General features: G+C 38.8%; 2 protein-coding genes across 9 annotated transcripts in view; one reads left to right on the forward strand and one right to left on the reverse strand.

Annotated features, from left to right (window-relative positions):
• The window catches only part of LRRC38 (leucine rich repeat containing 38), a 57,735-nt gene extending 46,795 nt beyond the window's left edge, over positions 1 to 10,940 (reverse strand). For both annotated transcript variants that reach the window (XR_004755685.1, XR_004755684.1), the window contains exons 1-2: positions 10,796 to 10,940; positions 8,542 to 8,587 (exon numbers count right to left, since the gene is read on the reverse strand). The gene's annotated coding sequence lies outside the window, so the exon portion shown is untranslated. The remainder of the gene's footprint in view (positions 1 to 8,541; positions 8,588 to 10,795) is intronic.
• A 33-nt stretch (positions 10,941 to 10,973) lies between these two features.
• PRDM2 (PR/SET domain 2) overlaps positions 10,974 to 26,756 on the forward strand; it is a 69,640-nt gene continuing 53,857 nt past the window's right edge. For 4 of the 7 annotated variants that reach the window (XR_004755682.1, XM_035344557.1, XM_035344559.1 and 1 more), the window contains exons 1-2: positions 10,977 to 11,115; positions 18,453 to 18,526. Coding sequence is in view for 3 of the 7 variants with exons in the window: in XM_035344557.1 (XP_035200448.1) it covers positions 18,518 to 18,526 (9 nt within the window). In the remaining 4 variants the exon portion in view is untranslated. Of the gene's footprint in view, positions 11,116 to 18,452; positions 18,527 to 20,269; positions 20,313 to 26,756 lie in introns of all 7 variants that reach the window. The other 3 variants (XM_035344560.1, XM_035344561.1, XM_035344562.1) reach the window with 2 other exon arrangements.

A 26,756-nucleotide genomic window follows, 5' to 3' on the forward strand; every position in this document is an offset into this window, starting at 1 on the left:
CCACACAAGGATGCAACTTACATTAAGGAATCTGTCATGTGTTTGCATGTACGTACTAATCCTATGCAGTGAAACCTCAGATACCAAAGCATATGCATCCAGAATCTGCCCACAGTAATATAATTACTGCCCTTTCATTCAAGGTAAAGCTTTATTAATTTTCGGTGACATCAATCCTTAAAGAGACAGCCCATGCTCCACTGAAATATAATCTGGGGGGCTTCCAGCACCGGAGGCTTAGTATTAAATATATTGTGCTGTAATAGATCTGAAGCAGTAAAAACATAAAGACACAAATTCCCTTCTGATTATCAGCTGGAGTACAGAACACTCAGTATATGACTAGAGAAAGCAGGGGCTCTAAGAATTAGAATACCTCCATTCCCCTTATTCTGCCAACAAGAAGAAACAACAACTGCTGCTGCACTGATACATTTAATCCTGTGATGATTCACACTGCCTTGCTGCCGAGAAATCTCCAGTGTAGAACATTCCATTCTGCCTCAATCAGGCCTCAAGAAACGATGATTTTGTGAAAAGCTTTGTTATGTATTTATATGCTACTGAAGAATTTGTAATTTAATTCACTTTTGTAACTTCATGATACAAGCATTCTAGAAATATAAACTCAAAAAAATCATCACAGAGGTCTACGTTCCTATGTAAAATACAGCAGTAGCTGGGGCTGAGCTTTCACTGACCTGGATTATTTAGCTTCCCATTACTAGTTCAGAAATTCAACAGTAGGTTTACCATGAGCTACCTGTTTGGTGGTTGGTTTTTTGCTTGTTTGTTTTGGTGGAATATATGTGGAAGATGGGATCTTTTCTGCTTTGGAAGAAGTCAAACAGCACATTGTCCTAGGGCAAATACTTCCATAAGCTGAAAAGAACGATCAGTATACGTGCTTACAGAATCAGGGCCCAAGGTCAGGAGACTTCCTATGAATGTGAACACATCAGGAAACATCAGCTCTATACTTTGACCAGCTGGCCAGGTTAGATTTTTATTCACCAGGAATGACATTCAATATATCAACACTCGTTGTTAACTTAAAATCCTGATTCCTGATCATGTTCATTCCTTTATAGTTAGTAACAGTAATGTTCCCTTTCACAGCTTGGCTTTGAGTCATGAATGTGGCTCTGCCTAACAGACAAGCAGGCACCAGGCTTCCTCTGAAAATGCCAGATGTCACCAAAAAATATAAACACAGTCGTCCCCTTATATTTGTGTCTGTGAGAAAGATATACGGGGGGTAGTATACTGTGAAAGTCAGGATTTGATGCATGAATATTTATAATGCTAGGTATCAGGACAATGATTCAGCATAAGGCTTGTTTTTACTGTAAGAACAGAAAACATCTGAAGAATTAATTCAGTAACTAGCAATAACTAAGTATTCACCAGAAGAATGTTATGGAAGTCTCAAACTCCTCCCATGAATTTAAAAAGTATTCATCAATAGTTAGAACACTAATCAAAACATGCAGCAATGATGAGAGATGTTTCGTTATGATTACATGATCCTTTATATTCTTTAATATAACACAGTATCACAGAATCACAGAATTTCTAGGTTGGAAGAGACCTCAAGATCATCAAGTCCAACCTCTGACCTAACACTAACAGTCCCCACTAAACCATATCCCTAAGCTCTACATCTAAACGTCTTTTAAAGACCTCCAGGGATGGTGCCTCCACCACTTCCCTGGGCAGCCCGTTCCAGTGTCTAACAACCCTTTCGGTTAAGAAGTTCTTCCTAAGATCCAACCTAAAACTCCCCTGGCGCAACTTAAGCCCATTCCCCCTTGTCCTGTCACCAGGCACGTGGGAGAACAGACCAACCCCCACCTCGCTACAGCCTCCCCTGAGGTACCTGTAGAGAGCGATAAGGTCACCCCTGAGCCTCCTTTTCTCCAGGCTGAACAACAGGCACAAGAAAAAAGCAACTACAATCTACCAGGAAGCCTCCGGTCAGAAATGCTCTCATGATTAATGTTTGTGATGAGAAACCACTCCATCTAAAACAATCTCTCCTGCACATATGAAGTTCTGTAGTACAGATACTAGTGAACCACTGCAATTTAAAGCTTTAAGTCATAACGGCCCACACCATGCCTGAAGACATTGTCATAACTATTTATATGCATCTACTTAACGAGATTAAGTATAAGCTGATCATACCTGTCCTTTCCCAGACAGCTTTATAACATGAAATATTGATCATACCAAATTTCTCAGCACCTAGTTTTGCTGGATGGCTGCTGATGGGTATAGAAGGTAACAGTGGATATGTAACTTGATATGAGGTGCCGTGACATACATTTCTCACAGCTGTAGCATGGAGGCATTTATGCATAAATAAGCCCAGTATCCCATGTGCCTTTGTCCAGGCCTTGTGGATTCAGGCATCAGACCAAAACCATAGCTCCCCGCTCTCCAACAAACAGTTGGACAACGCCACAAAGATCCTCATTCAATCACGCAGCTTGTTAGGCTCTTCTAGGCTGGGGTTAGTCTCTAGCAAATGCTATATTAGCAAGCATCTTAGCCAGCAAGGAGTGCTGCACATTCCATGCATTTTCAAGGGTGTATTCTGTTTCCAGAAGGCATTTGGCAAGGGTGATTGATGTTGAGAGCTGAGAAGCTAAACCAAGCAATACCATCCAGAGGAGTGGCAAATAGAAGGAATAGGGAAATGGTATAGCAACACTGGCATAAACCAGGTTTAGTTTATCAAATCGAGGATAATCTAAGAAGTCACTGCAGAAGCAGAAATTGCAACCTTATTACACTTCCCTTTTGAAAGATGAGGGATACTGATGCAATGCAGCAATAATTCCAGTAAAACCTGGGTAAAACTAGAAGCTCATCCTGGTTCTTGAGAGGAAAAATAGTAAGAAAAAACTGTTTGATTCTTCACAGAAACCCTTCTTCTCCCAAACAGAACATGAAACTACTGATCAAGCAAGTCCTTTAACTCATTTTTTCCCTACAAAAAAAAAGTCTGTCATCTGGTAATGACTTAAAGGCAATATGATCAGCAACTGAATTAAAACAACTAGAAGTGGACCTAAGTCCTTATCAAAAATACCTTCCCCTTCCCTATGAATGAAGAAACATTCTCTAAGAAAGCAACTTCAAATGTACTAATGATTACCTTGGTCTTATGGAATTAGTACTGTATGACTCATCTGAGCTGGGAAGCAACTCTATTTCATACTCACATCAACTGTGTTATCCTCAGATAACACATTTCTTTAGAGACCTGTGGATATTTTGCCTCATTACATTTGATTCATCATATACAGGAAACAGGGAAGAGATTGATAGATTAAACAGGGAAAAAGATGGGAATGTCAGATGTTCTTCACTTCCTATCTAGTCTTGGAAAAAAGGACCACAGGAGATGAATAAGCAGTAATAACTGAACACAGCACAACATACTACCTTCCATCCTGAAGGAATGTCTTTTGTCTCCTGTTCACTTCTTACTGATGCTATTTACCAAGAAATAAGGAACAGCCATTTGCAGAACTGTCAGTGTTCTCCTGCCAGCAACTTCATAGGCTCCTTCCATGGCAGAATTTCTCACACATTCATTGCACTTGGCATGGTATTCAGAGAGCCCTATCACTTATGCAAAGGCTACACATTATGTTAGTCCTTCACAACAAAATACCAGAACGCCAAGGGGAAAAAGGTGTATTAGGGAGTGTGCATAAGCTTTTGCATATTCTGACATATGGATGTTGTGTCCTGAAAGGTTTTTTTTTTAGCACTCAAAACATTTCAACTTCAAACTACATTCCTGTTACACTTTGGCATAAAGACAACTGCTGAAGAGATACGATCTCTTTAAACATTGCAATACTTCATACAAGTGAAACAGCTCAAATTTTATAGCTGTCAATGTTCAAGTGACATTACTTTGCTTCCATGCTAGCCAGTGTTTGGTCAGCCTAGACCTACTGCACTACTTTTAGTTCTTTCACCTCAGTTGGTCAGAGACTGACAGAAGGCTGCGGATCACACGGGAACCTATTCCTCCACACAGATGCAGATAACGCTTGGCTTGCACAACTAAAAATTACGAAAAGAATTAAGCAAAGGCTACTTCTCAAAATTTAACCTTAGCTTTATAGCTTGGTGGTAGAAGAGATTTTGACCCAAGACCCAGCCCTTAAAGGTAAGTTATACGATAAAATATATCTTGCATTTTTAGCAGGCAGCCTTTGCTTTATTAGTAGATGGAGAAAGCATTAAGATAATATAAATTGCTGCATCTAGTTACCTCTGTAATCCAGAGTGGGACTTCACCTGAGGAAACTACCCATGGCACTAACACTCTTTGAGAGACAAAAAAAGTAATGAAATGATGGAAACATACATTGCTACTAACCACAATTCACAGGGCTTAAGAAATGTTTTACTCTAATTATGAAGTTATCTCTTGAAAACTGCTTTCCTGGTGGACTTTCCTAGGTAATTTTGTCATGATTAATAATTAGCTTACTTCTACAGTAAGTATGCTTGATTAACCGAGTGGAAAGCAATAAAAGTATCTGAGAAGGTAAGGTATTTCTGCATTTCACGCAGAAAACTGGGCAAGAATGACTTAAGAATTGATATACCCGACAAGAAGCAATGTTTAAAAAAATACACAAGCAGAATACCAATAGGAAAGACTTCTCACTGCAGGCTACTAATACAGACACAGTAGGACAGCACAGTCAGTAAGCTGTATGATAGCACCAGCTAGTGGTAAGAATCAATGAAGGCATTTTTACAGGAAAAATAAGCATATTCATAATAGGAAAGCTTCAGATTATTATATGTAGTCTCTTAGCCATCAAGCCTATTGCAATATCTAAAATATGTTCAATAAACCCAACGTTCCATATCAGTTTCACTGAGCATGCCTAATCCATCTATACAGCACATGAACTGGTTTTGATGTAGCTGCTAGAAGTTAGCAGTGTGGACAACAACCAAGTACTAAGTATGGGAAAAAGGGCTACTTCACCCTCAGAGCCAGCTTGTCACTAGACAAGCATTAGCCAAAACAAGGAAGTTAAACACTATTTACCATGTTCTTACCTTCCATGGAGTATTACCAACATTCTCTTTCAACACAAACTTACTGAAATACAGGATTTTCTCTGCTGAGTTAATTACTTAAATATTTCATGATCAATCATTTTCTGGACCCAATCCTACAATGTTTGAATTTGTTTACAGAGGCAATCCTAAAACATCTACTGTAGTTTGAGGTGGAAACCATCACATGTCTGTTGATATTCTAAATTTATTTGGACCTTATCTTTATCCCTGTGTCATTGTTGATGTAATTAACACAGATTAATTTTTACCAGTTACAAACCACCACCTGTGTCACTACTCCTAGTAAGTGCTACATAGCTTACCTGACGGACTGAAGATCTCAGCAGCCATCAAGTTCTGGAGACAGCAATGCTCAAATTTAGCAAATCTGTTCTGCCTTGGAATTAAGTCATCTGTTCTGTGAAACAGAAAAAAAAAAAAAAAAGTCTTGGGCTCCACTGCCTGTGATCAAGAGATCATGAAAAGACTTCACCAAGTTTTGACAATTGCCCTATCCTGGATGCCCTCGTTATCTTTTTGCTTAAGTCATATGTGATTTGTGGGAAGGCCACTTCCTGAAGGGTGTTCAGGGAAGCATAATATCTAAGATTAACTAGCTATGATCTATCATCAGTTCCTTAAAGAAGTCCTGAAGAGGAACCTTGCAACATCTATAGGGAAAGGAGTACTTGTTGGTTGGCAGATGGGTTTATGTACAGTATTACAGGCAAGAACAGAACTCAGACAAGAGTCACAAGCAAACACGAGGCATTTTTGAACAGTGTTAGCAGACAACATTGATAAGCTTCGGTACTGCTGTTGTAAAATAATTCGATTTGAAATAAAACTTGTTACTAATGTAAAGAAGAAAGACTCAGACCATAGAAAGTAGAAATGAAAAAATAAGGACTGTGAAGGACCCTGCGGCTAAGGTAGAAAGAACCACTTAAAGCAGAAGGAAGTGAAGTAGAAATACTTGAGTATTATTACCCAGGATATTTCAAGTACAAGTCACCTAAATATCTTAGTAGTTCAGCCAACTCTTTGTTGCCTCTCAAACAATTTTAGAAAAAAAATATATAAAAAATTAAAATTTAGAGCTATTAAGTACCCCAAATCCCAAGCAGTTGGGCAGTATCAGTCTTCCCCTGAGAAACTGTTAGTTTAAGCCATAACATGCAGTGTATTGTCTCCTATGTTTACAAGAACAAACTTGAATAGCACAGAATGATTAGATAATAGAGACCTTGTTCCAATTAACAAGAGAAGAATTGGCCATATTGGTATCACCTTGGTTCAGTTAGTTTCAAGGCTGCTTCAGACCCTCTGATGAGAAAAATCTTTTCTAGAAATTTCATTTTTCTTGGATGGGTCACCAAGTCTGCTACAAACAAGAACTTCCCTATCTTTAGCTCCATAAGCAGCGCTTTTTCACACACGCTGAACAGTCAGTCAGACATTGAGATTTACAGAAGTTCTTATTTCATTTATTTTTTTCATTCGTTTATTTTTTCATTTATTTCATTCATTTCATTTATTTTTAAATAAATTTTTAAACAGATTCTCACATACCTCACATAACTCTTGCATTTTTTAAAAGAAAGGGTGTTAAATATCAATGTCTTTCTGGTCCACACTTCACTGTTAGAAGCTATATATTAACTGCATCACAGCAGCACAGAAGAGTGATTTGGAAGCTGGATAGTCAACAACAATACAGGGAACAATGTACGAGACTACATGATTATGGGTGTCACTACCTCACAGTCTTTCAGAACATACTACATGTAAAGTAGAGGTATAGAACCTGGTTGAGTGACAGCTAGCTGAATAACAGTAAGTGCTATTCACACTTGAGCAAAGCACAGCTGCTTAGAGCAAGAGCGATAGGATAAACCAAAAATACACAGCCTGAGAAACTACCAGTGAGGCCCCTAAGGGAAAATAACTGGAATCCCTGTAGTTCAAGACCAAGCTAACAAATCATACATTGTCTCAAGTTTCTCCAAATCTTCAAGTGTGCTTTCACTGATGAAGTGAGGTGCTCGGTTAGTTGGTGGAGATCACATTACTCCCTATTATTTATTGTCTTACAAGGCAGCACAAATTTGTGAAGATTTTTACAAAGTTTGATCCATTGCAAGTCACTGCCTGAACAATGCAAGAACTAAAAAAAAGACTCGTCTACCCTTTTTTTTTGCTTGTGAAAACATTCCAGTGACAGCTGAAGAGAGCAGTACTACTACTGCTCCTCAATAACCAACACTGACAAGCAACTCCAAAAGCAAAGTTTGTATTTGTAAGTGATTTGCTATCACACAGTCAATACAGTATTATTTGACAATATCTTTTAACAGGTTCATCAAACATTTGAAATAGATACTATTATATTTGCGGTATGACTTATTTGCATCCCTTGTGTGTTGATTTATTCTATTCTGCACAGCAAAAGTTCTAACTTTGTCAGTGCAGTACCTGAGAACTTATTATTATAGCCACATAAGTAGTATTTACCACATGCATCTCTAAATTCAAGAGAGTCAGAAACCAGTTTAAAGTTTTACAAGTATTCCCCCCACACAGACACACCCCATAAAGTACTACATTAGTGGAAGAAAGCAAGAACCTTTTACAATATATAGTTAGGATTCTCTAAAATATAAAAAGAAAATTCTTCTGTCAGAACACGTTTCTTTAATGTATTGTGCATCCTTTTATTTTTAGAACAGTCTTGAAAGATGACTCAAGTTAACAATAGAAAATATGAAGCCCAGAAAAGACTATGTATCTATTTTTAAGTTAAAAAAGGAAACAAATAGGAGGTTCAAAAGCATATTTACTAGCAAATAGCACAGTTGAACAAATGGCTTGGAAATACTTGGACTACGCTCAGCTTATATTACTTATGGCATTCCCAGTATTAAACACCAAAACTACTGATGAACAGATAGCACCTGAGAATTTTTTTTTTCCTTTTGCAGGTATACACATTACAGGCGCATGACAACTGTATTTTATATAGATAATAAGAGAATATGACTGCTTTCTACTCTGAGGCTTTTGACTAAATAAATAAGTGTAATAATCCATCCTTAAAATATCTGCAAATAAGAGTTCCTTAGGTCATAAATTACTTAATGCAAACCAATTCCAAAGCTTATCTTGTCTTAGCATGATTAGCAGACCTCTTTGACATAGATTCTTTTAGTTACTTTCTTATAACAGCGATAATTAGTCTTTTTAATTAACAGAGTTGAAGTATTTTCTATTATTATTCCAACTCATTCTTTTAAGATTTATAACAACAAAGCTTCCAACAACAAACCAATTTTATTAAAAGCTTTCTTGAAAAATACTGATATTGTTGCCATACAACTATGGCCTTTTATCAGTTGCAATTACACGCATAAAATGTAAGTAATTAGAATAAGCTACCTTGTTTCCACTTAGAGCTTCAGCTTTTCAAGAGTTCCTTCTTGACCTAGAATATATAAGATACAACAAAGAAACAGTTAATAAAACAAGAAATATAAAGAGTGGCACAGAATTAAAGAGTCTTTGGAAAGAATTATGGATCTATAAAGAAGTCCGTGTTGTTTCAGCATTACATTCCTAGACAATAAAAAATAAAACAATGGCATTGAACAGAGACAATTTATAGTTTAAGGACCATCATCCATTAGAAGTCTGCTTAGGAATTATCATTAAATACTAAAGTACACTGGAAAAAGTTTTTTAAAATTGCCAACTAAGTGAAGCACCAAACAAGGAATCCATCTTAGCTACACTACATTGCTACTATATTACTGCAGAAAGACATGAAAACCTGCAAGAAAACAAAAAATACAAGAAATGAAAGACCAGCAGCCTCCCTTTTTATTTAAAATAAATAAATGAACAAATCCCCCACATCCCAGACCTCAAAGTAAACCTATTACTGGCTTTTCCTATGACTTTTAAATGGATGTCCTTCCATCAGCAGCAGGCTGAGTCTTTAAATTAGGCTTCTGAAGTGCCTTGACTAGGAAGGAACAGAGAAGTGGTAGTTCTCAATAGAAAGCTTTTACTTCTTTCAGCCTTAAATGAAGGAGCAAGCATTGCTAAATTAGTAATGGAACTATAAAAGTAAAATAAACAAGTTCTAACAAAATTTTAAAAATAGTATTGCTTTGTAGCTAATACTTTAAGACATATGGGTTGGCTTGTTGGTATCTGCCCTGCTGAGTTTAGTGTCAACAACAATGCTTCTGGAATATAAAAAAAAAAGACGTTAAAAGATGTAAGATAGTAAGCGTATATTTTCTAAAAGGGATTTGTTCTGAGCTTATCTGAGGCCGTTTTCCAAGGCTCTAAACATGTTAAGCAGAAGACTGTTGTGATTTGTATTCAGATTACTTGTGATAGTTTGGAGAAACCTTATCTTCAGTATTTTTGAAGATAAAAAAGGTTGTACTTCAGCTAGTAAAGCATGCATTTTGTTCTGGGGATTTGGTTTCTCTGTTACAGGTACAATAAAGCCCTAATATAGCAAAGGAAAGTCTTGTTTATTTATTTTTTTATTGAGGGGAAAAAACAAACATATGAAAACCTGTATAGGTGTAATCAGTATAGTTTATAAAATTGTTATTACAGATAAATTAGAATTAAATTAATTTAGTCTAATAAGTCAAAGCAGTTTAAGCATATTTATCTAAGGATTTGTCATTACTAAAATTAGAGGGTTCAGAACTGATTTGGGTATACTTAAGTAGCATTTTAAAAGATTAATATCTCCTGAGTGTTCCAGGTGGGAAGATCACTGTCCTATTATTTTCGGTCTGCTGTTGTTTGGTGGAGTTACGCATTATAACAGACGCATTAGAACTTTCTGGCTTTGAAGCCCATGCTTTCTGTACACTTGAAAGATCATCTTTGCAACTATGCTCATTGGAAATGTGGTGGATTCTTTCAAAAAGCTTCAGTGTGACAAGAACTGATGGTCAGGCAATTTCCTTGGCTACTTGTTAAGGAACAGGACTCCTCTCTATCTTGTTACTGCGAGTACTTTGCATATCCAGGCTTAACGATTTTAGTGTTACTCCTTGATGTGCATATATAATGAATGTGAAATCAAAACAATTAATAAATATTAAACGTTTCTAAACTTCAAACCTCTGATTTATAACTGTATTAGCTTGACTCCCATCTGATGGGCGTAACTAAGGGTTTTTTTCACTAGGTAAATGGCAAATCCTTAAAACTTACATGTGAAATATATATATCTATCCCTAGCCTAGGAAGATTACATCTTTCTGATGCTATTATGAACACAATATTCAAGTGAGAGGTAAAAATTATTTTGCTCCGCAACTTAGACAAAGGGGAGATGCCGTTATGCCCATCTCCAAGGTGTAACTAGGTATTTTTCCTCTCAGAAATTAATCCAAGACAATTCTGCCTTCGAGAGGCCGGCACGACAGGGGTGCAGCGGGGGCAGGTCGCAGCCCCGTCAGACCGCCGGCCCTCGGGGGGCGAGGCTGTGGCCGTGCACCACCTCCAGGTTTTCCAATCGTTTCCCCACAGACACCGACGTGATTTTTTTTCCCCTTTTTCAGTCAGAGTGCGGAGCTGCACAGCGAAAAGATGACATTTTTAAAAAAATAATAAAAAAGTCAACTAAAAAATAAAAAAATAATTAGGGAAAGAGAACCTGCTCTTCACAGCTCATTGTCTGGGGATGAGGGTGGTGGCTGGAGGCCGCGGTGCGGAGCCGGCTCGGGCAGGTGGGATGAGCTGAGGCGGTCTCACGGGGGGCGAAGCGGGGGGCTGAGGGCGGCGGGGGTCGGGGGGGGGGGGGGGACGGGCCCCGCTCCGGAGGGGGGTCCCGCGGCGGGGGGACTGCCCGCTGGCCTCCCCCCAACGTCACTTCCGAGGCTGGAGACAAAATGGCGTCGGGACGGTGCCGGAGCTGAGGCCGCTCCGGGCCGCTCCGAGCCGGGGCCGCGGGAGGAGGCGGTGGCGGCGCCTCAGGTGAGGGGAGGCGGCGGGACCCGGCGCGCTGCCCGCGGGCGCCGCCGCGCAGGAGGGGCGGGCCGGGGCTTGGGGGCGGTGGGCAGAGCCACAGCCAGAGCCAGCGGTGCGGGGCCGGGGGCGCGGCTGGGAGGGGGCCCGGCCGGCGGAGCTGCCCCCTGCGGGGAGGTGGAGCCGCCCCGGGGGGGACCCGGCTCGAGGGGGCCGCAGGGTTTGAGCCTGGCGCGGATCGGGTGCCAGGGAGGGGAGGGAGAACCTTCTGCCACCCATCTCCCTCCCCTGGCTTGGGTTTTCAGGTTTCTTGTTGAAAACGCTGCCTCGGAGGCATCAGCTGGCGAGGCAGAGCTTTGTAAGCGCTGCCAGCCTGGTGTTGCGAGACAACTTTCCGCTTCCAAGCAGCAGCAACGCTCGTGCCTCTGAAAGTTTTGGCAGTTCACGAGTGTCGGGGTTTGCTGCAGCCCAAGCTGCTGCCCAGCTGGGTGAGAGGGGGCTTGGAGGCGTTAATTTCGCTTTCCTCAGTAAGAACATCCTTCCTGGGACATGGCACTCAGGGATTGCTTCGTGGCGGTGCACTGATAACGAGGGGAAGAAGGCTTGGGGTGAGCGGGCATCAATGTGGATATGGAACGTTCAGGGGAAATCAGAAGTAGTGCCTTGAAGTACGTGTTGTGTTTGAAGCCAGAGCAGCAAGTGGAGCATCGCTGCCAAGCTTCTCAAGAGCGTGTAGCTGAAATCTTCAGTAAAGTTTCTGATGGTTTTAAATTCACATGAAGCAGCTGCAGTTTTATTTTGAAATAGCAAATAAAACTTTAAACTGTTTTTGACTCAATTGAAGAAGGGAGGGAAGGCGACGTGGCTGCACCTGCTGCCTCAGCACTTAGTGGCAAAAAGAAATGTTTTTCTTACTTCACATTCGAGTGATCGATAGCGGACAGCTCTGGAAGGCAGCAGGACTGCTTGCCTTTCTGGTGCCGCTTTTGCTGCTCCCAGCCTAAAGTTTTTCAGTTTATCCACATGTACTATGTAGATGGGAAGACGTACAGCAGTGTAGTGGCTAAGGATTATGTTGTTGTCTCCTGACATTTGCCACGTTTTAATAAAAATGCTGTATCTGCAAAGGTAACGCCGTCCTTGGCATAGACTGGGAGGCCTCCAGCTCTTCCAGCTGCTGAAACCAGTGGCGGTGGGGCCGTGACAGCCCTTCAGATAAAGAACAGCACTGCTGATAGACGGGCAGTGTGACTTTTAGGAAACAGAAGATCTATCCTTTTTGTAGAAAGTGCTGCAGGAGCCGTGTAGGGCTTCTTGGTTTTCAGGCGTGTAGCTCGGTGTTGGCCCCCCCAGGTTATGCTAGGGCAGAAGCGTCTCAGCAGCTTGTCTGCCCATGACAACAAGGCCAAGTTTCACTTTTAGTGAGACCCTAGTTTTGTGGAAAAAAAAGGCAAATCATCGCTTTGGACAATATAATCTTCGATAGAAATGATGGGTGTGGTGTTGGAGATTCCTGAATTGAGTGCTGTAGGCGTGGGGATTCTAAAATCAATTTTTTAGAGTAGCATGGAAGATGGGGGAAGGATGTTGAAGCACTTACGTACATTTGTGTAAACCATCTATAATTATCTACGAGTATTTGCTTGAAAATGGAAGGGAATTAAAACAAAGTCAAAGTCAACGACAGCTTTCCTTTAAACCTCCAATGGCTCTTTGCATCCTTTGTTCAGTGCAGCATTGTGCCCGTTTCAGTGTTTTATACAAAGACTTTGCTCCTTAGGGGTGAAAAAAAAGTGACAGGACATAAAAAGATTTAAATATTGCCCGGCACTAGGTGCCAATCCTTTATAAACAGAAGTTCAGGGAGATTTAGAGATGACAAGTTGTGGTAATGTGTTTGTGTATGGCTGTCTGCAGCCACCAGCTCCTTTGCAGCGTGCCTGCCATACCCTCAAATGAGTCTTAACTAGGGGAAAAAAAAAAGAAAACCTAGGCTATGGCTTGTAGCAATAGCACAGTACCCTTTTCATCATGAGTCATTTGCTTGCTTGTGAAGACAGGAGACTGCTACTTTTATTTTGTCAGGGTTTTATAAACATCTGGGGTTTATAAACTCGTGCATGTTGAATACCTGCATTGGCAAAGCTTTTCCTTTATATTTCCTTGTGAGCCTTTCTTCGGTCTTTGTAGTTAGCAGAGCCTCCATGCTTTATTCTTTCCGAGGTGGAGTTGTGTTACGTGCTATCCCCTTTTGATTTATAGTTTCATAATTTTTAGTGTTCTGTAATTCAGCCAAATTCTTTAGTCCTGTACATGATTATATTTGCTGTCCTATTAACATACAGGCTAGAGTGCCTTACCATTGCAAAATCCCTTTAGTTTATTAACTCTTAATACATGGCAGTCTTTCAATGGGAGCACCGCAGTTCTGCAGCATTTTCCATGGCCACGGTACGTGATAAATAAAGTCTTGAAAAGATTCCTGTTATTCTAGTGCAGTGCTCTTCATCTTGGATATGTTTATTTCAACTTAAAACAGACTACTTGGAGGAATCTTCGAACCACACGTAGTCTTGGCGAGTACAAAAAGATTTTAAAAGTACTGCGATGTATTTCATGTTGAATTCCTTGGCACATGAAAAGGCAGGTGTGATCCTGCTCCTTAACACCTTCCCACCCAAATGAAATTGTTCCCTTTGCCAATGTGTATTTTTTGATCGTATTTCTGGCTGAAAAATACTGCTTTGCCTCTGTGTAAACATGCTTGTAGACAGAAGTGAGAGACAATCCTATGTTGTAAGAAGAAATGACTGAAACAGGCTGTTCCATGTAGTGGTAAATCTGACAGTGTACTTGTCTGAGAAGATCGTTGTTTGAATTCACTGCCTTTGCAAGTAGAATGACAAGGTGTGCTTCTGTCTGAAGATCATAGTGGTATTTCTTGGTGCATGCAGTTCTTAGAGGCTGATACCTTCTGTTGCTTCTGCTTCGTTGCTGTTTAATTCTGCCGTGAGGAAGAAATGATTTTCTCAAAAAATGTGCGTGATGGTAAAGAACTCGGGGTTTGGTTTTGTGTTAATTTCTTGGTGTGGCTATCTAAATAAGCCCTCTTAAGGCATAACAGCTTGGTTTTTTGCATAACAGTAAGCAAAGCAGCCCTTTTTTTTTTTTTTTTTCTTCTTAGTGAACAAGAAGCAACAGATTTTAATGTTTTAATCATTACTTGCCCATTTTTCTGTTTTTCTTCTGGCAGTCCAGAGTAATTGAAACTGTCATGGCAATTAAGTGCCCGTAGATAGTGCTGGTTGTTTCTATCAAATCCATGTGTTTTAATCTTTCAGGGCTAACATGAACTTAAATTTTTGGAAGCTTTACTACACACATTTTCAATGTATTAGGTGAAGCAGTAACTCAGTATCAAACTGCAAAAAAAAATGTAAACACCCTGATGTGTGTGTGGGGGTTGTTTTTTTAAATCTTTCATATGCTGCAACTGAAAACCAAGACAAAGAGAATTTCCAACACTGTGCAACATCATCCCAGCCCGAGCCCCTGCTCAGTAAGAAGGCAGGCTGTTGAGTCTTTCAAGTTTTATTCCTGTTTTGTAAAGAACATGTTTTTACCAGGGCAGTGATGTAATGCATGTCCCGTTTGCAGCTTCCAAAATAGGATTGATGCTCTTAGGCCTGTTTTTTTCTTTCCTTTCTTTTTTTTTTTTCTCCTTTCTCTGAACTGGAAGCAACGTTCTTGTTTGAAGTAGTTCTTTATTCCGGATTTAAAAAATAAAAAATACAATTATATGCTTGCCGATGTGATAAATATGGCTTAGAAAATCAAAAGATAAACCAGTTGGTGTAACCTAGGAATGATTGCTGGAAGCACCACCTGACTTGGGGGGGGATTGGGGATCTGTAATGCTGGTTTTCTATAAAATTGCTTGCTTTTATGTGCAGCGTTTATTCTAAGTAAGCTTTTTTTTTTCTTTTTTTTCTTTTTTTCTTTTTTTTCTTTTTTTCTTTTTTTTTTTCTTAAGGGAATATTGAAAATTCCTTGAATGTAGAACTCAGAAGCAAGGTCCAATTTTTTTTGTTTCAAATGTTTTATTTTAGAGTGGTCACTGTTTCCTCAAATAAGAATGCTTTGTATATTCTCATCTAGATAATTTGTTGCTTAATGATGAGACTTCCTAAATAAAGTTGCCTGAGACTATAGATTACAGAGTGTAGTAAATCTTCCTTTTGTTTGTTTCTCAGTTGCTTCAATATCATGTGGAAGTGCCTAGGAATTTTCTACTCATGGGATGCAGCAGTACGTAGCGGTTTGACAGAAATATTACAGTAGTTATGTAAATATTACAATATTTATGGCAATGTCTTCTGGAAATTTTAAAAATCCAAATTACTGGCGAGTATATTTCATGTTTGGCATAGAACCAAACCTTTATTTACCTTTTCTGCAGTAGCTCAGTGAATGTCCAAGGTTTACTGCGATAGATTTTAATTATACTCTGGGCTTTGACTGGTAGATACGTGTATGTGTTGCTGTTAAGTTTGGAGAAAAGGTTCAAAACAGTTTTCACCTGTACTTGACGTAGCTGGTGATGTGACTTTTCAAAGTCCTAACACAGCTGTCGCCTATTGCAGACTTAAAAACTGATTCACTGTGGTCACCCTCACTCCTCTGAGCGCAGAGTCCTGCAGTTCCTGTGACTACAAATCAGTGCAGTGTCGCTTCCTTCGGGGCTTTTCTAGGAAACCTCGTGTTGGACTCGACCGCACAAGTCGCTAATAAGTCATTAGTGCGTGCGGTGGCAGCCTGTGCCTGCTTGCAGCCACCTGGTTGGTAGCCATGGGTCACACAGGGAGCCGGTATTTGGGCAGCAGCTGTAGAATTCGGTCCATATTTTCTTGCTTTTGTTGAACAAGAAGTTAAAGACAAAACTTCATGTTGCAAATGGTTTGTCTTCTTTTCTAATGCCTTTTTTAAAATTTATGTAAGGAGGGATAGTGACTCTGGATCAGTCTGTATGTATCAGTCTGGGTTAGGTATGCATTCAAAGCACTATTTCAAGGTTTGCAAGTTTGAAATGTCAGAGGTTTGGATCCAGTCAGTTCTACAGAAGTCAAATAATAATACACATCTTTAAAATGTGTAACAAAAAAGAAAAACAGGCTTCATTTTGGTGCTTTTTGAAAACGATTAATTCTAAGCAAAATAATATTGAGTTATTATATGAAAAAGAGAAATGTATTTTTACTGTTCAATTAAAAAATTTTTTTTTAAAAAAACACCTTTTTTAAAAAAGTTTTTTTGGCACTTCTCTAATAAGTCACACAAGAAAGCCCACCCCTTCACTTATACTTGTTGCCTCTCTAATTCTTTATGTGTAGTGGCCGAGTCGTGATGCTGATGAATGTTTGCCTCTGTAAGCCAGTGCTTTAAATCAGGTTGGTTTTACATACCTAGAGTTTCGAGTTAAAAGTCTTCCTGGCTTATTCAGCCTTGAAAATCACGCGTATACTTTAGGTGACTCTGGCTATCCAAAATAACCTCATTTACAGATTGGCGTTAAGCAGGTACCACCCAAACGAGCAGTGAATAAGAGAGCACGGTGTTTTTCCGTACTGAGATGTCCAGAAGTCTGTACCGGCTCCAGCGTCGCTTTTCACCTCCTCAGCGCTTCTATGTGCCGCGGCAGCTTTGGCAGACGACAGGCAGCCTGCGGATCGCGTTTCAGAAACCATTTGTCCAAAGCATTTGAGTAAAAATGTCTGAAGTAGAAGCTGTAGTTGTCTGGAGGGAAGAGGAGTTAAGCTGCCGGCTAAGGCTGTGGGAAGTCAGTGGCATGTGGAAGATGTGTGAGGAACAACTGCGCTCCGGTGTGAGAGGCTGCAGACAAAGGGACCTTATGTGGCAGGGTCAAATGATCTCAGGAGTCACCATAAATCGTAACGAAACCTGTGGCATGCTCTACTTGTTTGGTAGCTTCTCGGTGTTGGCTATGTTTTCTGTCAGTGTTGGGGAGTATTTTAGCAAATGAACTGCTGGGGCCGTATCGTTCCTGGGAATTGGTTTGAGTTTGATGCGCTGAAATAGGTTAGGAAGTAGCTGCGGTGTGCTCCCCAAGCAGTGCTTCTCTCCAGGTGGCTAAAAGCAGTTGGCGTGGGGCTCCTGTCCCTGCCTGGTCCCCACTGGCACAGCCCACAGAACCAGCTGCAGAACTGGACCCGAACTTCAGATGGTTCAGCTGTTTGGCTAAAGAGGAGTACGGAAATATCAGAACAAAAGTAGCTAATCCCAGAAGAGCTGTACACAATAGCAATACCCTTTTCAAGGAAATTTGTCCTTGTTTTATGAATTGTTTAAGCAATGCAATCTTTGTATGAAACTTGGCGGTTTTATCCCTTGTTGTTACTCAGCGTTAAGAACTTTTACGTGCAAAGATGTGAAGGATTAGATGAAATTTACCTGGAAGATATATTGCTTGAATCAATTTTAAATTACATGTTAGTACTTATACAAAGTATTTAGTAAAATCACTTAATGATTGTTATATATATTTAAAAAAAAAACACACTAAAGATTGGGAAGAAATAGCAGTACTTGGATAAAATGCTTAAGCACCAGTTAACCTCCAAAAAGGGTATTGTTAATTCATTGACAATTTTGTATGACACCAGGATGGTGTTTTACAGTGTAACTGCAATAATGCTTTTCCCTATAAATTGAAGGGAAAAATGGAAGGTGAGTTGATGTACTAAGCTCTCAGTTATAACCTGATTCTGATCAATTTTGTGTTAAGAGTTTCCAAATGTAATGCCTACTTGGACCAGCAATTTTTGGTGGAAATCTTTTTGAAGTTTCAAGCTTCTGTTAAGGAAGAAAGCCAAATGTTACTGTAATAAAATATGTTAATAAAAGGCTAGTCTGAATGAAGAATTTCCTGCTTCTAATGTTGGAGAGTAAAGGCTCAAATGTGTGCATCTTGTTAATTTTAAAAACACTTAAAGTCTTTCATATTACTTTGATATTAAATGCTAAAGAAATTAGTGTTGAACAAGCTAACTTGATTCTGAAAACAAACAAAATGATCCTATTTGAGCACGTTTCTGTTGCATCTTACTTTAAAACTTAGGAAAAGATAAATGATAGATATCCCTCTTTGCATTATTCCTGTAGTTTTAAGCTATAATAACAAAACGTTAGCTTGGAGCAGAGTTTGTATAAAGCGATTTGCTGCCTTGGGAACAGTCCTTTCGGAAGAGAAACTACATTCTGTGTGCACTTTCAATTCAATGTGAATTTGTAGGTAGGTGTGTATTACAATTGTCTGTTTTTCTTTTTAGGGCTCATGTAATCAAAGGAGTTTCTTTGTTGTGTGTGTCTTTTCAGAACACAACAGGAATTCAAAATGAACCAGGTGAGTTTAACTGCAAGACTTCATCAAAATACTTTACTTAGATGTTAGAAGAACCAATTTTTAATAAGTAAATCGTCCACAAAAAATGTTCTTAAAAATCTTCAGTGTCATCTAAGCTCATGATCCTCCTTTCCGCAGTGTGCGTGCTTGTGAGATTTATTTCATGGATTTTAGTTTTTTGTGTGTGAATCCCCTTTAGCTACAAATAAGTTATTTTGGCTGGCACGTCTTACGAGAACGCCTCTCCAAAAAAAAAAAGAAATCTATTTCAGCCTGAGGCTTCTGATAATAATTCAGCTCCTTATAAAAGTGGTTTGAAAATTAAAGGATTCCATTTTTTACCTGTTTAAACCACTTCACTATTTCAAACATGTGGAGAACGGAATCTGTCATGGAAATTGATTGAACAGGACATTTCACACTTCTCTGGAACCGAAGTGGTTCCCTAGAATCAAGTGAAAAGGCCGGGAAAGCACATTGCCTTTGTGATGCATTCTCTACTGTATGGATACAAGAATATCCTGAATGCTCTGGAGGGTGTTGTTTTAATCAGTGCCAAATATGTGTGATTTTATTTATTTTTTTATTTGTCTGTCCAAGTAGGAATTTTAATCTGTTTGTTACAGAACAAGTAAATGTTGGCTTCGGTTTTTCTCATAAGCGCTTCTCCATTTGGATGATCTTACAAATTCCCTTTGGCATGGGAATGTGAACGCAAGATGTTACACTGAAGGAACGCTATTTTTTAATTTGCTGAAAAAATGACTATGTACAGAAGCTTCTTGTATTCTGAGCCAGAAACAGCCATAGTACGCAGTGATGCAAAATGCTTTGTATACTTTTTTTATTGCCTGTTTCTAATGAGTGCTTTTATTGCCCTTAAGCCCTTAATTGATCATCAGCATTGAGTACAATTAGCACTTTGCTGAAGTATACTCTCTCACTAACGTGATAGAAGAGCAAATATAATTAATTACAGTGTGGAGTTGGGTGGTGGGATGTTTCCAGTTGCTTTTTTCATCTGATTAGAAGAAGAAGAAGAAGAAAAATTAAAATGCAAAATATGGTATCTATCAGTCTTCCAATGTGTATTGCAAAGAGTGCCTGTTTGTATTATACATACACATAAGTAAAAATGCTATTTGCATGATGTATAATGCGTATTAGAACACTTTGAGACCTTGGTTTAGTTCGGGATAGCTACGATAACTATCGCTTCACAATTTATTTCTACTGAGACTTGAAGTTATTTCACCTGTAAAATTTGAGTGCTCTCAGTGGCATAAAGCAAACAGCGTATAGTTCTCCTCGAGTAATAGCTCTGCTTTATCACTTGTCCTGATAAGCTTTGGATTCTGCTAAAACTCTGAAAGCTCTAGATGGTAATCTTTAACTGTTAGCAGCAGTTGTTTCCTTCCCATTTGTGTCCCCCATTCCACCAACACTGATCTCGTTCTAGAACTAAGTAAAATTTCTGCACTGTGTGCAAGCAAAGTTTTCCTCTATATTACTGGGGTTGCTCCTGTTGCTTATGCAGTGCTGTGATGTGTGTCATTTACAGTTAAAGTAGGAGGTGACCCTGCCTCTGGGGATAGTTACAATAGCTTAGAGTCCTTCTTGGCATCTCTGCCTTTCACATTTAGTTTCCGAAGTGTACAGAACTCATGTGGCTTTTTATTGTTCAATTACCATTCTTATTAAGTGTGTATTTAGCATGAACCCTTTGGTGTTTTTTTCTTGCAGTGCCCTTGTCATTTCATTCACTGTTGACAAGTTGTAGTGCCAGGTCTGTATATACAATGTCTTTGATGCCTGATGCCAAACACCTCTCAAGTGCTCTGTTCTCATACTTCTTTCATTCTGCTTATCTTTGCTTTTGGTGTGACTTCAGTGACCCTGAAACTAACTGGGCTATTGTTAACTTTGTTTGTGTGAAAGCACTGCTAGTTCGGTTGTAATGAAGAAAAACCTTGTCATAAATTGATAGTGCCTTTTCCTTGCAGTGAGGAGAAAAAAAAAAATATATATATATATATTTAATGCAGTTGTTAAAGTTAATATTTTTGCATTCCTTGGAAATTTGCTGTTTCAGGATAGATGGCATGCGTTCTCTGCTTTTAAAAAGAAATCTTTATTCAGTATGTGAACTGCATCAGAATACTCTGAATAGTTTATTTAAAAAAATAAACAAACCAAAAAAACAAGTAAACGTGGGTTATTGATCAGCAGCACTTACTCTGTCTTAATGCAGTCTGAGATGCAGTGGGGAAAAAGTTGTGTGTTACCAGAGTACTGCACGGGCAGTTACCTTATACCTTCACATTTGTTAAATAAATGACACCTGCACTTGTAGTAAAACTCTCTCCCTCCCACTCCATTAGAATTGCTTAAGTGATTACTTCAAATATTTCTAATACATCTTTAATCTTCAAACACGTGCAGTAAAACTGTTGCCAAGGGACTTAGGCAGGACTTTGGGACAGCCGGAGACATTTCTGCTTCTGACCTCCCTGATTGTCTTCCTTGGCTCTTCCTTTCCTTTTCACAACTCTCTTTTCTAACTTTTCTGCTACGTCTCTTTCTTCAGTGGCATCCTTTCATTTATCTGTTCCTTTATCGCAGTCCCCTTTCCACCAAAACATGGCACTAACTGAATGTTTGTCATTCACCACGTCATTCAGCATGATTTTTTTTTTCTCCAGCCTGATCTGTGAATGCCTTGTAGCAGGTATTGTTTCTGCTTTGCTTAGGTACTGCCTGTAACGTTATAGCCTAACTTGTGGATGGGCCATAGGTACAGTTCCATAGAAAGTGACACCAAAATTGCCTAACTGTTGAAAGTTACTGTCAGAGTTACTCCAAGTTTGATGGAAATGGAGGAAAAAGCTTCAGTTAAGGTGCACCTTCAGCCCTCGGATGATTTTTGTGCAGTTCTCAGGTCTCTTCACCCTTCTAGTTTGCATGCCAACAATGTAATATGTCTAATGAACTCCAGGGCAACAAATTTAAAAGGGAAACAAGCTCGCAGTGCTTATGGATTCAAAATTGCAACAAAATTGTTGGCAGGAGTGGGAAAAATACCCTCTGAAGACTGCAGTTCAGTGCAGAAGCTGGCTGCAGGATATGCTCCAGTACACTATCCTTACCGAAAGGTGAACTTGTAAATAGACAAAACTATTTAAATGTGATTAAGTGTTGCTGGAAAAGCAATTGAAATCCTGGTATTTCTTCATTTGGCAGACAGACGTTCCTTGGGGACAAATTTTGATCTGGAAAGTGCTTTAAATAACCACATATGAATTGCAAATAAAACTATGTTGCACTGATTTGACTGAACTAAATTGTTTATTTTACCATATAGTATTTGGTTACTTATTAATGTTTGTTTGAGGTGTGAAATGTGGTGTTATGTACCAGGGCATTTCCAGTTTTCTGGTGCTTGTGGAATCCATTGATGTGACAGGTGCGGAGTGGGTCGGGGTGCTGTGTTCTCTGAACATCACCACTAATTTGACTTAGGTAGGTAGATGTGAAATAAAGTTGCAAACAAATTTCTTCAATGGTAGAACAGTTCTGGAATATTTATGGCTGAAAGGAGGTATCACTATTAAGAAATGTCGGATAGATCAGAGGATATAGATGTCTAAATCAGGTGAGTCTGATTTTTAAAGTTTTGAATTTGTAGGCTTGAGTTTTTTAACTGTTCATCTACCTATGGTTGTAAAAACCATTTTTGTTAGCTTGAAGCTTAAAATGCATTGTTCTTGTAGTTGGCGTGTTCATTCTCTGCAGTCCCCCTTGTCTATGCCTACATGTAATTTGTTAGAAACTACTGTGGAAAAAAATAAGCTCGCTGTTCTCCTCAAGTCGTGGGGTAAAGTACTGGAAGAATATTTAGGCTTCTTCATTTGATATGCTGAGAAGAGTGAGTTTCGTTTTTGTCTGCCGAGATGTGGACTTTTGCATATCAGTTCAAGGCTAACAGATGTCTGAATCAGACTTCTTTCATCCCTGTTTTTTTCTCTCTGGCTGTTGGGAGAGCAAAATAAAATGAGGAAGAGCAAAATAAAATGAAATAAAACTTTGTTCTGCATTGAATAGACTTTCAGCTATTATAACTAAAGAATAAGGATCTCTTTTCCCCAGTCCCCTCACCCTTGTGGATGGGAAGGGATTTCTGACATTCTGTTCCTTCCATAGTTTCCAATTTCGGGGTCTTTCTCCCCTACAAATAGCTCCCTAGGATGTGTCTGTGCAGCTGTTAGGGCTTACCAAGGCAGCAATAGAATAACATTGCTGTGACTCCAGTTTTACCATTTTTTCTTGCTGTTGTTTTTGAAGAAAGCTGGCAGAAAACATGCTCCTGTAACTTAACTCAGCAAGTCACGCTTGGAAATATAAAGGAGAGTACTTGCCATACTGAGCAACCTTGTGAAGAGTAGATGCAAAATACAAGAGGTTGGGAAGCTTCATCCGTTTTGCTTTAGAGATAAAAATGTTAATTTTGGTAGCATATAGAGATGCATTTTAAATATATTTCCAGTAAGCTTTCAGCATAGCATTTCATAAGTGGTCAGAGGAAAATCCTGAGTGTTGCTCAGTACATGGAGCTTGCTATCATATCTCTGCTTCATGGCTGCATGTAAACGCAAGGATCATTTCTAGAAAGTCATGGTCTGCTTGGACAGCTGTAGTATTGCCCAATTTAGTGTTGTTATTTAACACCGCCTGCAGTTTCTCCAGAACTTAAATACGACATCCTTCCTATTCGAGGAGCTACTTCCATCACCACCAGGATTTGTGGCTGACCAGAACGATCAAAGTTCAATGTTGGAGGGCAGATATCCTTTTATTTTTAGGGCTGTTGCATGAAGTTCAACATGTGCCTTGTTCTCACCGTCACAGTTCCACAATAATGGGGACTGATTTTATGGGATGTTGTACATCCTTGTAACTTTGAAGTTCTGGTAATTTTAATCAGGAATGGGTGTTTTGTTAACTACAATTAGGTAATAAAGTGCTAGTTGTCTGTGAGAGATGTAACACTTGCTATTATAAATTATGTGAATAATGATATGAATATTATTATGAGCAGCCTACTGATCCTTGTAGATTCCTTAACGTGGACATGAAGCTAATCTCCTATCAAGCATTCATAAATCATTTATTAGCTTTCTGTTGCCTTTCCCGCTTTAGTATAACATCTCATAAAACTTTTTGTATTAATCACAGGATGTTGGTTAAGTGTTCTCAACGGTTGGATTATTTAGGAATAGAATACAGAAATAATTTTACTACATTATTTAAAACCCGTTATTGTCTTTAAAGAGAGCGGTAAGCTTGGCATGCAGATACTGTAAGGTTGGTCTTTGGAGTGAAATGGCACATTTATAGGTTGTAAATAGAGCAGTAGGAGGATAACAATAGAGCCAGTAGTAGCTCTGTGAAGTACACTACAAGTTTCAGTGTGTCAGCCCTGCTATCAGAGGGGTATACGTGGGCATTACTGGTCTCCAGTATGTGCAGGGAAGCTTCTCTCTGGTAGTGCAGGGCATATTCATGCTTGTGGCAGATGTATCCCAAACTCCCATTTTAGTACATACACTGCAGTAGTTTGTTTACTACAATATCCTAGATTCAATAGGTAAAATAACTTTTTTTTTTTTTTTTTTTTTTTTTTTTTTTTCTGTGAACTATATAAAATTTTCCAGAACTTTGAATACGATTTTCTCCTTAAATTTCTGTTTGGCCTTTCTTGAAAGAGATAGGTGTTCAAGTAAAGCAATACCAGAAATTATTTTAGATTTTTATTTATTTATTTTTGAGATTGATTGGGCTGAGAAATCGAGTGATGGCTTCCAGGCAGAGAGGAAATGAATCACTGATGTATGTGAAATTACCATTAGTGTGGCGGCTAGCTGATGTTTTGGCTTTGCCCTGTATCTCAAAAACCATCACTTGTGTGCTTCTAGGCAAGTTATTGTTGCTGCTGAAGCTTTACATCATTCTTTTCTATATGCGTTTGCTCTGTTTGAAACCTTTATGCGCATGTTGAGGAAATAATTGACAAAAATTAAAATGGATGGCTACATGAGCAGGTCTGGACCCTCAGACCAGAAGTGCTCTGGATCTGGGATTGCCCTTTTTTAACATTAAGACATCCTCATGCTCTAAACTGGAAGACCGGTTAGCATTCACTATGAACACAGGTAGTATGAAACTAGGGTACACTCAGGAAAATTGCAGTGTGTCTCAGTTTTCACTTAAAAGAATTGAAGGATTCTTTAAAATGCATAGAAAATAATGCTTTGAATTGTGTGTTCAGTACAAATATTTTTATGACTTGTAGGATTTAACTTCCTACCTCTCTATTAATAGACATGCTCTTAGTAGTTAAAGATGTTTTTCTTGCTATTTGTCACAGTGCTTTTCATGGATGGATATTCAGTGATGTATGTTAAGTCAAATGTAAAATGAAAAGGATGGTTATTGAAACATAAATGTTTTCCAGTCATCCTTTTCATTAATGCTGTCAATTACAATCAAGCTAAGCTACATGCAACGCATCCAAGGTAGATCCAGTCAAGTCTGCATGATTCTGCTAACCTTTACTGAAATCTGCTTGCTGATGGTCCTAATGGAGAAACTGCTTTGCTAGCTCCAGCAGACTTACTTGAGCCAAATTTCTTCTGCGTTTTGGAAAAAATTTGCAGATGGTGAGTGTCTAGGTGTTGGAATGCAGTTGCTAATGCTTTATCACCCCTGTTTTAGGGGCTTTTGCAGTTTTTTTTCTATGTAGGAAAAACAAAACAAAAAACCAACCTCCTCTACTTCTGTTCTGGCTGTTTTGCTGCATGCTGTTTTAATCAAATACGTGTATTGTAGTACAGCAATGTATTTTCCTATAGCTATTTTGCCAGTAATATGCTTCAACAGTATAATTTGGACAAACGATGTGCCTGTCCTGAAACATTTCTAGTAACTTTTCTCATCTTCAGACTATTCAGAACCCAGAAGTACACATCTGACAAAGGTTTCTGCTAAAAGTATCCTGTGTTGCTCTTAAATGCCCTAGTCTGTCAGAAGTGATCAGCATCACTTCCTAGCAGATTATATCTAAGACACAGCATACAGCTGAAACATAAAATAATGAAAACTTTTTGAGGCCTATTTCTAGAAAAGATTAGGTCTGTATTTAGTTTGTACCTCTCTATTTTTAAAGGGAAAATCTGTCTAGGTCCTTTAGAGATTTTTTTAATTGGGCAAGACTTTCCAGACAGGTTACATAAGAGCTAGTATGTTTTCACACTACGTGTTTTTTAAGAACTCTGGGAACCATCTAGTTTAAAATAGAACTTAAAAATATTGTTTACAATTACCTTGTGTAATCAAAATAATTGCAATGCTTCAATAGAATGTTTAAGGAACTGGAAGTCTCATTGTGATAACAACTAGATGCTAAAATTGAGGCAATGTTTCTATGAACAGCTCTGTGATAAACTCAGTAGTTTCTCATGGCATAACTGATCTCAAAAAATCATGCAATTGAAACTTGATCTGTGTTTCTGTTTCATGGATGATTTTTAGATTGCCATATACATGAGCAGTTTCAGAGATTTAACACTAACCCTGAACCCATGTGGTGGTTTATCTTGGAAAAAATGGATTTCATTACATAAATTTAATATTATGGACAGATGTTCTCCAAGGTATAAAAATAAAGTGATTCCCATTCGTTCATCTTTAGGTGTAGTGGACTAGTACTGTCAGGCAAGTTAGATTCAGATAAGAGAAATAAAATACATGTAGCAAAATACATTTCCCAAATAACTTAAGGGGGAACGTTGAATATGTTTTGTAGGACAAGCCAAGGAGAAGGAATGAAATGGCAAGTGGTCAATGAGAAATATAAAAACCCTTTCAGTTAAATTTACTCACTGTTTGTAGCCAAAACACATCTATTAAGCAAAAGAATACTTACAGAAACCGACATAATTATCGGTGGTTTACATCTCTAGTGGTCTTAGAGCTCTTCATTAAAGCGTAAGCAATGGTTACGAGAATAATGGTGAGAACTTGAATGTTCTGATAAAAAGACACTTACATGTTAGAATGTTGATGATGGAGGGGACCCTAGTTGAAGTGGCAATTTGGAAACTTTTCTTAGGACTAATATTAGGAGTAAGAACTCTCAGGAATAGGTCATAAGGGCTGATTATCTGCTGTGCTT

Source organism: Oxyura jamaicensis, chromosome 21, assembly GCF_011077185.1.
Source record: "Oxyura jamaicensis isolate SHBP4307 breed ruddy duck chromosome 21, BPBGC_Ojam_1.0, whole genome shotgun sequence".
Classification (NCBI taxonomy): Eukaryota; Metazoa; Chordata; class Aves; order Anseriformes; family Anatidae; genus Oxyura; species Oxyura jamaicensis.